General features: G+C 44.5%; 1 protein-coding gene and 1 pseudogene across 1 annotated transcript in view; one reads left to right on the forward strand and one right to left on the reverse strand.

The window, feature by feature from the left end:
* Positions 1–835: 835 nt before the first annotated feature.
* LOC147455566 (ras-related protein RABA1f-like) overlaps positions 836–17,253 on the forward strand; it is a 44,743-nt gene continuing 28,325 nt past the window's right edge. Inside the window, exon 1 of the mRNA XM_086514322.1 lies at positions 836–1,442. Coding sequence (XP_086370448.1) covers positions 1,225–1,442 — 218 coding nt within the window. The 5' untranslated portion in view covers positions 836–1,224. The remainder of the gene's footprint in view (positions 1,443–17,253) is intronic.
* Positions 5,184–17,253, reverse strand: part of LOC147455567 (peptidyl-prolyl cis-trans isomerase CYP40 pseudogene) — a 36,497-nt pseudogene continuing 24,427 nt past the window's right edge.

Raw genomic sequence — 17,253 nt, forward strand, 5'->3', positions numbered from 1 at the left:
GAGTCTCTCAACCTGGCTGACTTTCCCCATACAAAGCTTACGATATAATATGCTGGAATCATGAGAATGCAGAGGCTTGAAGAGTAGAATGAAGAGCGAAGAAAAGTGTATGAAAAGTTGGTAGCCTTATATGACTAAGTAAAATCTACTCTCGCTATACTACTAATTGACGAATCTAGTAGCAAAACCATGTATGGCCCTTTCTTCGAGCTCTCAACACCACAAGAGTGCCCGTGATAGAACTCATATGAGTACTTGGTCCTTTAAGAAAGGCATGGGTCGTGTATAATGAATTTCATTTATCATTTAGTAAAGTTTTATTTGACATAATACAATAACATTTAGATTTTTAGTGAAGCCAAAAGGATAGTCAACAATATGTTTTGCCCACCACTCTATCTCCCATGGGGTTTTAAATGAACCCAGCCAAACGAACGTCCCACAAAAGTCACTGTTGTTGACCAACCCCCTCACAAATCAAGTTTCGAACAACAACCTGATGCCCAAACACGTGGCTAGGTTTCATTGCTTCCCTTCCCACTTCACTTCATTATAAAGTAAGCTATTCTAGGCAAAAGTAAACTCAAATTTAAAAAGTAACTTAGAACCATTGAATGGATCATGATGTCATAGGAATTGTGCCCCAGTTCTATGTTGTCAATCCCACCCCTCAGGGTTCAATTAAGTCCCGTGCTAATAGTGTTGAGGATGACCTGGGCCCTACCTCCAAAGTTGTCCCTTCTCTTACTTCTCTCTTCTCGGCCACATGGCAACCGTCATCTTCATATGCCATGGGGTGTTGGGCATACAATCCCAAGTGAAAGGGGCTGCATCGCATGATCAAGGCCATTGTTCGATGAAATCTCGTGATGCTGCATCTTATCTTAGGACAGCCCACCTCCTTGTGCTGCAGATTTGAACCCTCATCCCTAGGGTGAGAGTCGACACCTTAAGAGCGAGTTCGAATTGCGGTGCTGTGCAAGTGGAGCGATCCTGCGAATACAGTAAATTCGCAGTCTTGGGGTGGGGTTGTGAGATCAAACACTGCTCCGCATTTGGTCGCCGAAAAGTGCAGGGTGGTGACCTCCATGGTTCACCGTTGGATAAAGGAGTCGGGACTTTAAAACTTCCCCTCTCTCTCTCTCTCTAAGGTGTTCAACGTTCAAATTTTGCATGGCTTCTTCTTAGGTCCTAGCCTAGCAGACTCCCAGTTTGAGTGTGGCGATGGCCTACAGACCTGATGACGACTATGATTACCTCTTCAAGGTGGTTCTAACAGGTGACTCCGGTGTAGGCAAGTCCAACCTGCTATCGCGCTTCTCTCGCAATGAGTTCGCCCTAGAGTCCAGGTCCACCATCGGCGTCGAGTTTGCTACCCGCACCATCAATGTCGATGGCAAGACCATCAAAGCACAGATCTGGGATACTGCCGGCCAAGAAAGGTGAGAGAGAGAGAGAGAGAGGGAGAGAGAGAGAGAGAGAGAGAGCTTAGGTCTTTGCATAATCATTCGAAAAGGGCAAAGTTCTTTTGTTGTTTTACATGGTTGATCAAGGTAACACTTCTCTGGTGAAGATAATAATGTCCGTTTGGACCAATGGTACAGGTAATAGTGTTGATGCTTGTCGAGCAAAAAACTGTGCTGGATTTGTTTTTATTTTGGTTTGTTTCCTTTCTTTGTGTTGTGTGCAGTAGCATGGATGTGTATCTCTTTTGGGAATCTGGGTCCATTTTGGTATTATTCTAGAAAGGCTCGCTTCAAGATTAGAAAGTGGCCAATAAAAGGTTTATTGAAGGTTAAGCAAGTAATGCGTCTTTCATTTTGGGCATTTTGGTGGGGCCTTGCGGCCATTAAAGCATAGCTCCTCAATGGACCCTTCATGTTTTTTTTTCTTCCCTAACTATTCACCCCTCTCCTTCCCTCCCCTTTTCCCTAAGGTCCCATGTTCCTGTTTGCCCTCTCTTGGCCTTCTTGTTCCCGATCCATATTTCTACGAGGTTTGTGAAAGATGGGACCTAGAGGTGTTGGCTGCTTTTGTGCTAGGCATTTGGAGTGGTGATTGACACCCCATGAATACTGCCAACCAATTGCGATGATAGGAGTTAGATATGTGCAATTTCTTATGTTTCCAGTAAGGCTAAACACCAGCCTAGGTAGCAAGGTACATTCCGTGTCTGTCATTACAAGGGGATAAAAGTCCTTGTGATATAGACATGAGGGATAGAGAGCGGATATAAGACAATTTTTATGGCGTGCAGAATGCATAATATATTAAATTTTCCCCATTTTACTACTTAGTTTGTATGAGATATCTCATGAAATCTTTGATCCGCCCAATTATCCAAAACCTGGCTCTTTAATATACACTGATACACTATGATGATAATCCTCTAGTATCTCATGACGAATATATCTTGCAAAGACCCAAGTACAAGACATTTCTAGTAGCCTGCTCAACTTGAGACCACAGACTGTGCTACTTGTCACAAACGGGAGCGCACACGGGCAATTTATTAGCAGAAAATAAATAGAATTTGACCAAAAGAGAGAAGAGAGAAGAGAGAAGAGAGAAGATTGACACAGTATTGGGGATCAGAAGGTAGGCTACCCCCCCTTAAGAGAATCTTTTAACAAGCACAAGAACGCGAGTAACTCCTTCGTTATAGATCTTAGACTCGATGTTTGTTTCCTTTTCATTAGGGAAAGCGGAGAGACTAGCTCTCGACTCAAATACGTTTCGGTCTATACTCAGAGCGTTGAAGGCCTGCACATCGTCTCGGATTCCGTTTTTGGAATCCCCGAGCATAGGCCGAAGCCTCTTTGCTGCTTCTCTGAGATGGAGTACTCCCAAAAACACAAACATGATAGCAAGAATCGTAGAGCATATGCACAAACTTTACCTGTCGCTCCTAGTATGGTAAATGAATCCGGCCCGTGGGGCGGTAGGCTTTGGCTTTCACCCGAAATTCTTTACTTTAGACACACACAGAGAGAACGTGCAAAAGAAACCTGCGACGGGAATTAACACTTAAATACACACACGGCTCGGAAGCTAGAATGCCCTGAGCTGACGCCGACAACTTGTAGGTCCCAAAATTGGCGCCCCTTTCGGTATTTCTTTATTCTTTAGTAGGGTAGATTACAAAGAAGAGTCCTGGGAATCCTTCACCTGTATCTCGCTAGATACCATATGTTTTGGCCAAATTTTAGTAGCATAACAGCCCCAAAACTTGCGCGAAACCAATTTCCCTGCTACAACTCACTTCCACTGATGTATACCCTCTGATTCCAGCCCAAAAACAGTAAATTCAGCTCGCTACATTTATTGGTTTTTGCCCTGTTTTGAGCCCCAAATAGTCCCCTAGCTGTCCTTTGCCAGTGGGGCACGATTCCAAGGGTTCTGTCGTCCGTATGGCACTGAATTTGCACCTGTACGGTGAGGTTATGACCCTCACCGGTGCCTGCTTTGGAGTAGCAGCTAGCTACCCCTGTTCCTGCTCAAGGAGGCTCTTGCCTTAGCACAAAAGCATGAACCCACACAGTTGTACATCAGTCAAATGAAGGGCCCTCTTGTGGGAGGAGTGATGCCCTGCACGCTACACACTGCTCCCTCTCCCCTACGTGCAGTTATGTGATGTAGCACCACACTGTACATGAGAGGGAAAGAAAGCACTCCATAGCTCTTAACCTGTGACAAAAATCAAAATGAGGCCTCTCCCAGCATAAAATTCAGTGCCCATTTTTCTGTAAGAGGCAAGTCCATGAGAATCCACTTGGCGCATTTACAAGCATTTTCCTGTTTCGGGTTTGCCGCTTAAAAATCTCCCGATTGGTTGCCCAGTTGACTTCACGGCAGAGTTGTAATGTTCCCCTAGTCATACGGAGGTAATGATGCGAACACATTTCACGGCCCAAAATAGTAGTTCCCTAAATTTTAGGAAATGATTCCGTTGGGCTTCCACTGGTCATCTGACCATCTATCCTCATTGGGACCGGCAATGTGGCCCAACTGTTGGATACTTTCTGTTGGTAGTCCCACCTTGACTTTGTGCCTTTATCGAGTTCACTTCTTAATATCCACCAACTTGCTAAGTGCGACGGGGGGACCTATATGATCTTGCTCTGAGCCTAGATATCCTCTTACTATACGAATTCCAGTGCCGACCACTTCCCATTTGCGGGTGAAACTACCGTTCACATTGGCCATACAATGTTTGACTGTTTGCTACTTCAAAAAGAGGGTCTCAAAAATAAAACAAAAATCATTGGAAAGAAACCAACAACTAAGGTTAGTAGTTGCCGCGTCCTCGTGACATAGTTAATAGCTGCCACGTCCTCGTGACATAGTTAATAGCTGCCACGTCCTCGTGACAGTAAAGCAACCTCTGAACTCCAACTTGTCGCGAGTACTTGCAGATTCAAAGCGGCAGAGCGCTCCTCCTAGCGCTGGTCGATTCTTTTCTCCTATCAATAGAAAGAACAAGGGGTGCTAGAATAGCTGGAGAGAGAGAGTGTTGGCGGCATTTTTTCTAGAGAGAGAAGAGAGGGATGATGGATCGCTGTTTTGAGCTAGAAAGGGGGCTCCTCTTTTTCCTTGGTTATTTTTAATAAGTGGGCAGCCGGCCACTTATTACAAAAGTGTGAACGTGTTCAAAAACTCGATAAAAACTTGTTGATGCTTGCAAAACACTCCCCAGGCTTCCCTGGATGCATCCTCATGCACAAATGCAATGCAAACATAGATTTCCACGGAAAAGTATTTGTTTTCCTGGAAAGCACTTAAAAGCTTTCTGATTTTTAACCAAAGCTTCTCAAAACCCATCTTTATCCATGTGCTTGCATCTTTACGCGTAATTCTAACCCAGCTCGGATTTCCTCTTAGATCAACAGAGTATTCCCTATTTGAAATTTTGATGCTCTCGTCACCCATCTTGTGACGCATCAGGGATATTTGTTTCCCGCTCTCTCCCACCAAACTTATGGAGCAACTCTTTTCACGATGCTTAATGTCACCCATCGTATGACACATCAAAGATTTTCTTGATGTCTTTTATCAGTTCTTGTAGATCTACAGATCTTAACTTAACAGTTCAAGTGCACATATTTAAATATTCTCATTTCATTAAATAGAAATCACTCAGAAGAAATATGAAAATAGTCAATTTAGCAACATTCGTGTGGCTTCTAAACAATTGTCTTCAACTGTAGTGCTTGTACATATCCTTTAAGAATCTCGGTATAAGGTGTTAATTCCTGCTCGATCATCCACTGAGCATCCAAAGTAGAATAGTTCTTGAACGTTACCAAATACTTTCGTGTAATCTTATTGGACTTTTGGCCGCTCCCGATGATGAATAATCTGCTCCAGTTGGAGTATCTCTTTTGTTTCTTCAACCTTAGGGGGTTGCTTAGCAATAGGATTACTTGGAGGTGGGCCCACATGTAGCTGGAGTAAACAAATATGGAAAGCACTATAGATCCTCCAATTAGGCGGTAGCTCTTATCGGAATGTCAGATCGCTCACTTGGTCAATTATCTTGAACAGCCCATAGTAGTAACGATTGGAAAGTTTTACCACTTTTTTCTTATGAGTTGCTTGTTTCTTTAGTCTTGCCTTCTCAAACTTGAGTAAGACCAATTGACTGACTGTTAAGTTCAAATTCCTTTTGTGCTTGTCTGCAACTTTCTTATGTTTTTTCTAAGAGCGTAATATTAACTTGCCCATAGGCCATGTCCATATCTTGGACAAACTCATCCGTTGCAATTATCTCATCCTTAGTTAAAAGGATTGGTCGAAGCAAAGGCTTACCATACAGAGCTCAGAAGGTCCTTTCCTCGTAGACAAATGTATGGTGTTCTTATATGCGTACTCGACAACAGGCAAATATTTTTCCTAGATAGATTGTCTTTTCGTCGATAATAGGATTTCAACATATCTAATACTGTGGAATTAGCAATCTCACTTTGCCGATCCGTTTGAGGATGATATGCAGAAGAAAAATATAACTTCGTACCGAGGCTATTAAACAAGGCACACCAAAAATTTCCTGTCATGCGAGGATCTCGATCACTCACAATAGACTTGGGAATCTCATGATGCTTGAAAAGATGTGTTAGAAAAACCCAAGCTATAAGATCTGCTTTGATCTTTTTTTTGATTGGAATAAAGTGAGCTTGCTTGCTAAATCTGTTCACAATGGTCCAAATTGCATCATTTCCAGTCTAAGTCTTAGAGAGATCTGTAATAAAATCCATCGCACGCATACGGACACTGTCACAAGACGGGCATCACGTGCCAATAAAAAAGAACAGACTGAACAGACTTTTAGCACTTCAATAACAACTGAACTGTGAGAGAGAGAGAGAGAGAGAGAGAGAGAGAGAGAGAGAGAGAGAGGACACGCGACACGAAGTGGCGGAAGTCCACCCCAGAGAGTATTGGCCCCAAACCTTGGCGCCCCTTTCGGTATTTCTTTATATTGCATCAACATAGTACAAGCCAGTACTCCAAACTTTGCACCTTCTCTAGGAAGCATGCCATAGAATGAGCCCATGGCCTCATATTTGAAGGCCCTTGGCTTGAAAAGCAGTTACCGTGGAAAGCCTTTAAATTCAAAAGTATCTGGTCCAAAAGCAATGCCAAAAGGCTTGGTGAAAATCTGCAGCACGTTGATTTCTCTGTTTTCTGCCCTGTAAATGCGCCAGATCAAGCGCACAGCAGTCCCCTCACTTCCCCGGACCTCCTGGGGGTATTAGGGACCGTTTAGGACCTAAATCCTAAACCTGCAAAAATACACAGCAGGCTGTATTTCTCTGTTTTGGTCTCCGTTTCGCGAGCCGGTCGCACTCGTAGCAAGTCCTTGAGCTCCCGCACGTGCAGGGCTACTTGCCCTTTGAATCGGATGAGATTTCTCGTGTGAAATCTCTCCGAATTCACCTGTACCTGCGAGGGATTAGCAACTAGCTAATCCAGTACCTGTGCAAGAGGCTCTTGCCTCGGCAATCGTGCATGAACCCACACAATTGTACATACAAATGAAAAGCCTCGAGTGGGGCATCACGTTTCTGTGTTCATTAGGGGAGAGAGGTGCACGAGAGCAGAATCATTGCGCTACATAGTGCAAGGGAGAAGCAAAGCTTTCCATTAAAGCTTCAACACCTGCACCAATTGCTCACACACACACACACTGTAAGTCACAGTGAGAGAGATAGGCAGCCCTAAATGACTTTTTGCGCCAATTCTTTGCTGAGGTGGCAGTGGGAAGTCTTCTGCAGCTTCTGGTGTTGCCAAGTGTCCACTATGTCTCTTTTGAGTGTAGCGTGTCACAAGACGGGCACCACGTGCCAATAGAAAAGAACAGACTGAATAGACTTTTAGCACTTCAATAACAACTGAATTGAAAGAGAGAGAGCACAGGCGACAAGGAGTGGCGGAATTCCACCCAAGATCTTTGAGGCGAGGCTGAAGGCTCAAGCAAATCAGCCTTGCATTGTCATAAACTAGTCTCACTAAGGGCAAACGCAGTCTTTATGATCCTGACACCAAAACTTACAACGCCCTCACGCCTTATGAATTTGAGATAAGCACAAAAAGGCGGGATTAGCTTGAGCAGGAGGCCATTTACAGACTTATCCAGAAGGACAATGCTGGCACTGGGACTTCTGAGGCACCAACAAAGAAGAAGGGAAAGAGGTATTGGCCCCAAACCTTGGCGCTCCTTTCGGTATTTCTTTATATTGCATCAACACAGTACAAGCCGGTACTCCACGCATTGCACCTTCTCACTGAAGCGTGCCAGAGAATGAGCCCTAGCCTCATATTTAAAGGTCCTGGCCATTAAAAGCAGTTTACATGAAAAGCCTTCAAACTCTAAAGCATCTAGTCCAAAGGCAGGTAACATATTAAAAAATTGTTGAAAACTTTGTAGCATCGGAAGATTCTGCTGAGGATGCCGCGAAAGAATGTCGTGAAGCTCATCGAGAAGAAACTGCAAATATTTTGCTGAATCCATGAACGCCATGTCTTGGGTTCTTTATGAATTTATGCCCTATTAAATAGAGCGAAGAAGATGGGAGCGCGCTCGATGCGCGATGAAGTAAGGGTGGGAGTAGCTAATAAGTCCGGGGTCAAGACCCGAAGATACTTGAAATAAAATTCCAGTAGTCTCTGGTTTGCTCTATCTCCTCTTTTGTAGGACCGGTATGCTTTCAGAAAAGCACATGCCCGATGCTCTGATTATCACAAGATGCGCACCACGTGCCAATAGAAAAGAACTGATTGAACAGACTTTTAGCATTTTAATAATAATTGAACTGAGAGAGAGAGTCGACACGCGACACGGAGTGGCGGAATTCCACCCCAGAGAGTATTGGCCCAAAACCTTGGCGCCCCTTTTGGTATTTCTTTATATTGCATCAACACAATACAAGTCGGTACTCTAGACTCTGCACCTTCTCCAGGAAGCATGCCAGAGAATAAGCCTGTCACAAGACGGGCACCACGTGCCAATAGAAAAGAACAGACTGAACAAACTTTTAGCACTTCATTAACAACTAAATTGAGAGAGAGAGACGACACGCGACACGAAGTGGCGGAATTCCACCCTCGAGAGTATTGGCCCCAAACCTTGGTGACCCTTTCGGTATTTCTTTATATTTCATCAACACATTACAAGCCGGTACTCCAGACTTTGCAACTCCTCTAGGAAGCATGCCAGAGAATGAGCCCTAACCTCATATTTAAAGGCCCTTGGCCTAAAAAGCAATTACAGTGAAAAGCCTTCAAATTCAAAAGCATCTGGTCCAAAAGCAAAGCCAAAAAGCTGCCAGTGCAATTTACAGAAACCCGTACAGTCCTGTCATGTCAGCACCGCCAGCGTGAAGCTGAAATCTGTACAGTTCTGCCACGTCATTAGCCAGCGCGATTTTCGCAAATCTACCACGTCATCAGCCTGCTTCGCAAGTTCTTGTGTGTGTGTGTGAGCCCTGCACGAAGCCAAAATTTCCAATGAACTTAGGAAGTGCGATCTTGCTGTGTCTCCTCTTTGGTAGGACCGGTATGCTTTCAGAAAAGCACACGCCTGAAGCTCTGATACCACTGTCACAAGACGGACACCACGTGCTAATAGAAAAGAACAGACTGAACAGACTTTTAGCACTTCATTAACAACTGAACTGAGAGAGAGAGAGACGACACGTGACATGGAGTGGCGGAATTCCACCCCCGAGAGTATTGGCCCCAAACCTTGGCGCCCCTTTTGGTATTTCTTTATATTGCATCAACGCAGTACAAGCTGATACTCCAGACTCTGCACCTCCTCCAGGAAGCATGCCGAAGAATGAGCCCTAACCTCATATTTAAAGGCCCTTGGCCTAAAAAGAAATTACAGTGAAAAGCCTTCAAATTCAAAAGCATCTGGTCCAAAAGCAAAGCCAAAAAGCTGCCAGTGCAATTTACAGAAACCCGTACAGTCCTGTCATGTCAGCACCGCCAGCGTGAAGCTGAAATCTGTACAGTTCTGCCACGTCATTAGCCAGCGCGATTTTCGCAAATCTACCACGTCATCAGCCTGCTTCGCAAGTTCTTGTACGTGTCAAGGTTGGATCAAAACGTACGTACTGATCCGTTCCGTACCATATGGACGTTATGTACGGATCCGTACCGTACGGAACGATCCGTACGCTTTTTTTGGGGGGGGGGGAGGTGTGGGAAGCCTGTACAATGTTGATTTAAAATAAAAATCCAAATCTCTTGCAATAGTTACACAGTATATGGTTGTCTTGTAAAACGTGTCTTTGAATGTCTATAAGTTGCTGCCTTCTCTCTTGTTTTTTATTGAAAATGTCCTAGAAAATTTAGTACTTTGCGGTTTTTTTACAAGAGTACGTATTTTTAGCACTTCATTAACAACTGAACTGAGAGAGAGACGACACGCGACACGGAGTGGCATAATTCTACCCCCGAGAGTATTGGCCCCAAAGCTTGGCGCCCCTTTCGGTATTTCTTTATATTGCATCAACACAGTACAAGCAGGTCTTCCAGACTCTGCACCTCCTTCAGAAAGCATGCCAGAGAATGAGCCCTGACCGCATATTTAAAGACCCTTGGCCTAAAAAGCAATTACAGTGAAAAGCCTTCAAACTCAAAAGCATTTGGTCCAAAAGCAAAGCCAAAAAGCTGCCAGCGCAATTTACGGAAGTCCGTACAGTCTTGCCACGTCAGCAATGCCAACGTAAAAGCTGAAATCCGTACAGTTCTGCCACGTCATTAGCCAAGGTGATTTTCAGAAATCTACCACGTCATCAGCTTGCTTCGCAAGAAGTTCTTGTGTGTGTGTGTGTGTGAGCCCTGCTCAAAGCCAAAATTTCCAATGAACTTTGGAAGTGCGAGCTTGCTGTGGCTGCTCTTTGGTAGGATTGGTATGCTTTCAGAAAAGCACACGCCTGATACTCTAATACCACTGTCATAAGACAGACACCACGTGCCAATAGAAAAGAACTGACTGAACAGACTTTTAGCACTTCATTAACAATTGAACTGAGAGAGAGAGACGACACGCGACACGAAGTGGCGGAATTCCACCCCCGAGAGTATTGGCCCCAAACCTTGGTGCCGCTTTCGGTATTTCTATATATTGCATCAACGCAGTACAAGCCGGTCCTCTAGACTCTGCACCTCCTCTAGGAACCATGCCAGAGAATGAGCCCTAATCTCATGTTTAAAGGCCCTTGGCCTAAAAAGCAATTACACTGAAAAGCCTTCAAACTCAAAAGCATCTGGTCGAAAAGCAAAGCCAAAAAGCTGCCACTGCAATTTACAGAAATCCGTACAGTCTTGCCACGTCTGCACCGCCAACATGAAAAGCTGAAATCCGTGCAGTTCTTCCACGTCATCAGCCAAGGTGATTTTCAGAAATCTGCCACATTATCAGCCTGCTTCGCAAGAAGTTGTGTGTGTGTGAGCCTTGCACGAAGCCAAAATTTCCAATGAACTTTGGAATTGCTATCTTGCTGTGTTGTTGTTTGGTAGGACCGGTATGCTTCCAGAAAAGCACACGCCTGATGCTATGATACCACTGTCACAAGAGGGGCAACCACGTGCCAATAGAAAAGAATAGAGTGAATAGACTTTTAGCACTGCATTAAGAACTGAACTGAGAGAGAGAGATGACACGCGACACGGAGTGGCGAAATTCCACCTTCGAGAGTATTGGCCCCAAACCTTGGAGTCCCTTTCTGTATTTCTTTATATTGCATCAACACAGTACAAGCTGGTACTCCAGACTCAAATTTTAGTGCCGATCGCCCCAACCATCTCGTGGCTGCCTCGCCTTGACTAAGGGGGGTGAAACTCTCGGCAAATGACTGTTTCACATTGGCCATGCAATGTGTGGGCATTTGTGATTTCAAAAAGAGGGTCCCAAGAATTAAATAAAAATCAAGGAAAGGAAACCAACAAATAAAGTTAGTGTTTGTCACAGTCTTGCTTGACCCATCCTTGAACTCCTTAGTCTTCTTGTTTTTGGCTCATTGTCTAAACTGTCAACAGAGGATGGAGTCTCCTCCTCTAAACTGCTAGATGGCTCCATGTGCCTTCTAGAGTTTTTCAAAAATCTGCATTTCTCGCTTTTTTGTCATTTTTTTCAATTCTTTCGCTTTATCTGGAACTAGATGACGACAGACTATCAGACTGTCGGAACTCTATAAGACGAAGAAAACTTTGGGTCATCCTCGAAACGAATACGCTTCTTGGGTTTGCATACCACCTCGAAAGTCGATTTCCGGCCCAAATAACCGTGGAAATCCGCTGATTTCTTCTTGTTCCGAGAGCTTCAAGCCTTTTAAAAATCAATCGATTTCTCTTCTTTTTAAGAGCTTTGTCTAACTCTTTCTGCGAGTACAGTTTCTGCTTTTTTGCACTGGACCGCCTCTTATCGTCTTGAGAGGAGAATTGGCGGCCTCTTGCTTTTTTGCACTGGACCGCCTCTTATCGTCTTGAGAGGAGAATTGGTGGCCTCTGGCCATCTCGAGTCAATCTCATTAAGCGGGTAATTCTTTAAGTGATTCACATATTTTGGGTCTTTGGAGTACTTGATTAATCTTTTCACACATGCCAACCTACAATTGACATTTGTGCTCCACTCTGTCGAGATTTTCCGCTGAAAATATGTCAAATCTCCGTTGGTTCCTTGTGTTCCCACGCTGGGACTCAACTTTTCTTCACCTCCACGGCGACCAAGAGTCGGAGGGGTATTGTTCCTGTCAGATTCTCTGCGAGAACCCATGTGTGCTACAGAAAGGATCGGAACCTCCGTAGAAGAAGAATTGTTCTGAGTTGTGATACTATTGTTATAGGCTTGGACACTCCAAGCAAGAAATCAATAGCAACACACATAGAAATTGCAAAATCACTGATCTTGAATAGAGAGGAGAGTTAACATGGCACGACGGAGTTCTGTCACAAATGATGACGTGGCTGCCCAGTGCACACACACACACCTCTGTGGCGGGCTGAGATGGTGATTGTACTGTTGAAAACAGTCCCACGTGCAGAGAAAATGCTGATGTGGCAGCCTCCGCAATTTGCGATGCCATTCACGGAAATCCGTACAGCCCTGCTGACGTGGCAGAAAAGCGTATGGAATTGGTTGCTTTTCTGGCTGCATTGTTGGACTTGCTTTTTCTACGCAAGTTGAGAAAGAGAGAGAATTCCTTTGCTTTATTTTTATAAAAGCAAGAGAGAGAGAGAGAGAGAGAGAGAGAGAGAGAGAGAGAGAGAGAGAGAGAGAGAGAGAGAGAGAGAGAGCCTTGATGCTTTTAGAAGGCTTTTGATTTTCAGCTTTTCGGGGCTCTGCTTTTGGCAACCCTTTTTTTCTTTAAATAAGAAAGCAGGGCCTTAAAACTCAGAGCATCTGGACGCAGAGTCTGAGTGTGAGCGCCTACCCGCACTCTTGTACTTTGAACTCAGATTAATACAAAAAGAAATATCGAAAGGGGCGCCAGTCTTTGGGGCCAATATCTCTAGGCACGGAACTTCGGAGGTCGGTGTCGAATAAATTGTGAACTGTGAACTGTTTTGAAGTGGTTTTTTGATGGTGTCGCGGTAGATTCTGATTTGGAGTGTCCAAGTCTGTTACAGTGGTATCAGAGCACTGCCGATTTCTCTTCTACGGGAAATCTGATCCCTAAATGTTAGGTGCAGCGGAATGATTGTTTGCGCTTTGCTCAAGATGAGTGCTCCGGATTGTGCTCAAGGTTCCTTTTAGTTCTTATGGAAGGTAGAGCCTTCCGTTCTTAATGAGAGAATGCTATGATCACAAACAAGGTGAATGGACACTGTGCGTGCAAGTGTATGAGACTGAGAGATAGAGAGAGAAGAGAGATATGACACCAGAGACGTTGTAAAACCCTCCTCCGAAGGTCCCACTCTCGTCGGCGAGAGTGGTCTACTATTGATTGCACAAGTGGTACAATGTGGATGCAATGGACTGATGCAACTTGGGACTATGTCGATGACGACGACGGTGATGACGACGATGACTTTAGGGCTGAAATCTGCGGTCTTCTATCTGCTGAATTTCGGGGCTGTTTCGGTGGCTGAAAATGACTGTTTTGGCTGCGTTTTCAATGGCTGCAAATGGGGGATATCTGCAACCAACTAGGGCTGAACTGTCTGCTTCTAAGGCCTGCTGAAAACGTTGTACATTTGCTCCAAATCAGGCTGAAAACCAAAATGCTGGGCTGCCTGCTGTCGTTAGCAAAAATGCTAGGCTGTTCTGGATTTGTTGCTGGCGATCATGGCTGAAAACGCCAAGGGATTGTGAAGGTGCTGAAGGGATGCAAAAACACAAGGGTTGATGGGAAACCCAAAACGCTAGGGCTAGGTATTTGCTGATGGCGATGATGCAAGGGCTGAAAAACGCCAGGGATCTGGGGGTACTGCTGGGGATGTCCAAAAACGCTAGGTTGATGGATTCTTGTTGAGAAGGTGCCTGTTGAGCATGTGCTCCTGCTGCCTCTTCTGCCATTTAGTGCTAACTTGGGTTTGCTTATATATTAACTTAGCAAAATTGCCCTACCTACTTTTGTTGGGAAGTCACTTAAAAATAATAAGTGAAAAATACCAAAAATAGGGAAAATAGGCTAAATGCACTGGAAAATTCCCCTAACTGAATCTGATGGATTTTGAAGGGAATACTGATGATCATGCTGTGTGCAACCAAAGGATATGCATCTATACCAAGTGACTGGGCATGCACGGTCTACGAATAGACTCACAAAAGTGCCAGATCACTTCTAATCTAGATTGACTGGATTGACTGAACCCTGATCATGCTGTAGCTTGTCCACGGACACACAGGATTGGATGTGTCACGTGACATCCCCTCCTTTTCAAAGTGAGGTACTGGTACCGAACTGTATGGCGTCGAGGGAGATCTCTAATAGCATCCGGAATCTTGGAAGGGACTCTTCGCCAGTCCACTCTGATGTGTGGGTCGTGCGGTACTTGAACTTCATAAAGGTCTGCAATGCTTGCTTTTTTGGGCCGCGCCGAAAGCGACACAAAGTCTTTTGTGGCTCCTTCGATGCTTCAAGAGTCATGCTTCTTTCTTCTTCAAGAATCTCCACGGCTGAAAATTCTTGAAACCACTTCCAACACAAAACCATGAACATACCTATGCCATGTAAAGTGAGTGGAAAAAATCTTGTCTTCCTCAGACTGTGCATGCAATGTAGATGGACAAATAGACGGAGTGCCAAACCGTTCACCACACACACGCAAACAATGAGATCGAATCTTTCTCTTTTGATCTAAAGCAATCAAATGTGGCAATTCACAACGGGAATGCCCATGCTTGGTGCTCATACTTTCATGTGCTCGTTCTACGAATGTGTCATGCCAAGGAAGAGACATGGAATGTGACTTCCTTGAATGCATACTTTTCAGCTTTTCATGAAAAGTCCGCATACATTCGTGCTCATCCATGAGAGAAACGTGCTCAACATACAATATGTCATGCTTAGGAAAAGGGATCACATAACGACGCTGACTAAAATATAGGAAACGATCACGAATAAAACACTTGAACAATGCGTGCGTATCAATCATGTGAACACATAATATTTCTTGTGAGGGTTCTTTGGACCTAGGCTCGAGAGCCAAGATCGATTCTTCTTGAATGATCGAATCGTCCTGTGGGGGTTCTTTGGACCTCGACTCGAAAGCCAAGATCGGTTCTTCGTGATTGAGCGAATCTACAACGAGGTTAGCTTCGCTAGAAAAAGCATCCACTAACATATCATCCTTGTGAACAATCACATCATCTTCATGCAACTCATCATGTTTGTGAGAAATCACATCTTGATCATGCAAATCATCATGCTTGTGAGAAATCACATCTCGATCATGCAAATCATCATGCTTGTCTTTATCAACCAAATCATCATGCAAATCATTGTCATTCAAACATTGTCATCATCATGCTTCACACAATCATGCAAATCCTATGTATCATGCTTTGGAGAAGAAGAGACTGAGAGAGTCCTTTTCCCGAATCTCTTGCATCTGTGCCTGAGTTTGAGAAAAGAGTCGCAAGAACTCTTTCCTTCTTGCTTTGATCCCGCGATCAAATTCTGCTTGTCTTGCTTTGTTCTCTGCTTGTCTTTCTGCGCGCTCACGATCCAATTTGGCTTGTCGTTCTTTGGCTTCCAAGCGTGCTTGCTCGTGCTCACGCTCTATGGCTGCCCTTCGTTCTTCGTAGGCCTTTCTTTTTGCTTCTCTTTCTGCTTTTCTTTCTTCGCGTTCTAACTATCTTTCCATAAACATCAGCTCCAACTCCTCCATAGGAGTTAGTGCAATCTTGGTCGTAGATGGGAAAGGGGGGGAGGGTCGGAAAAACCTCTTGGTGGGGCAAATTCTTCTTCGCCTCTCTCATGCTCATCACCTCCAAGCGAAGTATCCATTCCGCTTCGAGTGATGACCATTCTGCAATCGTGGGTTCTTGTGGGTTCTTAAGTTCACGAGGAACTTGGGTTCTTGCGGGTCTTGGTTCTTGAGGTTCTTGAGTTCTTGAGGTTCTTGAGGTTTTCTTTCGCTTGCAAACCGCGTTTGAGAAGGATCTTCTCTTCACCCGAGTTCTACTTCTTTCCGCGGGCGCACCCCTTGGCGGCCTTGCGCTCACACCAAGGTTGCTTTTTGCCACCTCACGTCGATTGGCCGGCCGCTAAGTGCACGGTCCGCTCTCAATGAGTGAAAAGAGACACAAGGGGAGGCTGGACAAGCCCTTCTTTCTTGGGATTCCTGTCACTCTTCAACAAAACACGATTAGGAATCGACACGCCCAAGCGAACTTGGGTTTGTGCGACCTCAACAAGCAAAAAAATTTTTCTTGTGGTTCTTGTGCGACCTCAAGGCTCCTTTTAGTTCTTATGGAAGGTAGTGCCTTCCGTTCTTAATGAGAGAATGCTATGATCACAAACAAGGTGAATGGACACTGTGCATGCAAGTGTATGAGACGGAGAGATAGAGAGAAAAGCACGGCAAAAAGCAGAAGAAAGGCACTGACTTCCCGGGATATTTGGGTCGTCGGTCGACATTTGACAAGGCAAAGACATTGAAGAAGCGCGTCAAGTTTGAAGACCTACCCAGTTCTTCTTCTTCTTCTTCTGACAGTTCTTCTAGCTCTTCAGACTCGAGCAAAGAAGACAAGAAAAGCAAAAAGCGAGGCAAGAAACAAAGCTTCGGAAAGGGCAAGAAAAAGGCAAAGAAGGCTAAATCTCGCGCAGAGACTGACAGTTCTACTATGGACTCGTCTACAGACAGCTCAGATTCCGATGATGGAAAGTTTTATGCGAACAAGAAGAATTTTTACAAAGCCAACGAGTATGACTTTCTCGAAGATAAAAGCAAGAAAGTCCGAGAGTTTAAGGAAGGTGGCCACTCGATCAAGTTTGATACTTTTCAGGATACTCAGATGCTTCAAAGGCTTTGTCTTTTATACAGCAGTTTGACATCGCTTTCGCGGGAGGCTACCTCTTACCTTAAGGGGAATGCTCGTACTTGGTGGTCCACGCTTCTTTTAAACAGGACTGTGCCAGTTACATGACTGAAATTTAAGAGGCTTTTTATTTCTTCTTGGTTGACGCAAGAGTTTGAACGAGATATACGAGCTGCTTGGAACCATCTTCGGATGACCAAGAAAGACACAATCAATGCTTATTGTGAAAGATTCTGGAGCTCTTTTCTACCCGCCTC

Source organism: Adiantum capillus-veneris, chromosome 6 (assembly GCF_014529385.1).
Source record: "Adiantum capillus-veneris isolate H3 chromosome 6, ASM1452938v2, whole genome shotgun sequence".
In the NCBI taxonomy this organism is placed as follows: Eukaryota; Viridiplantae; Streptophyta; class Polypodiopsida; order Polypodiales; family Pteridaceae; genus Adiantum; species Adiantum capillus-veneris.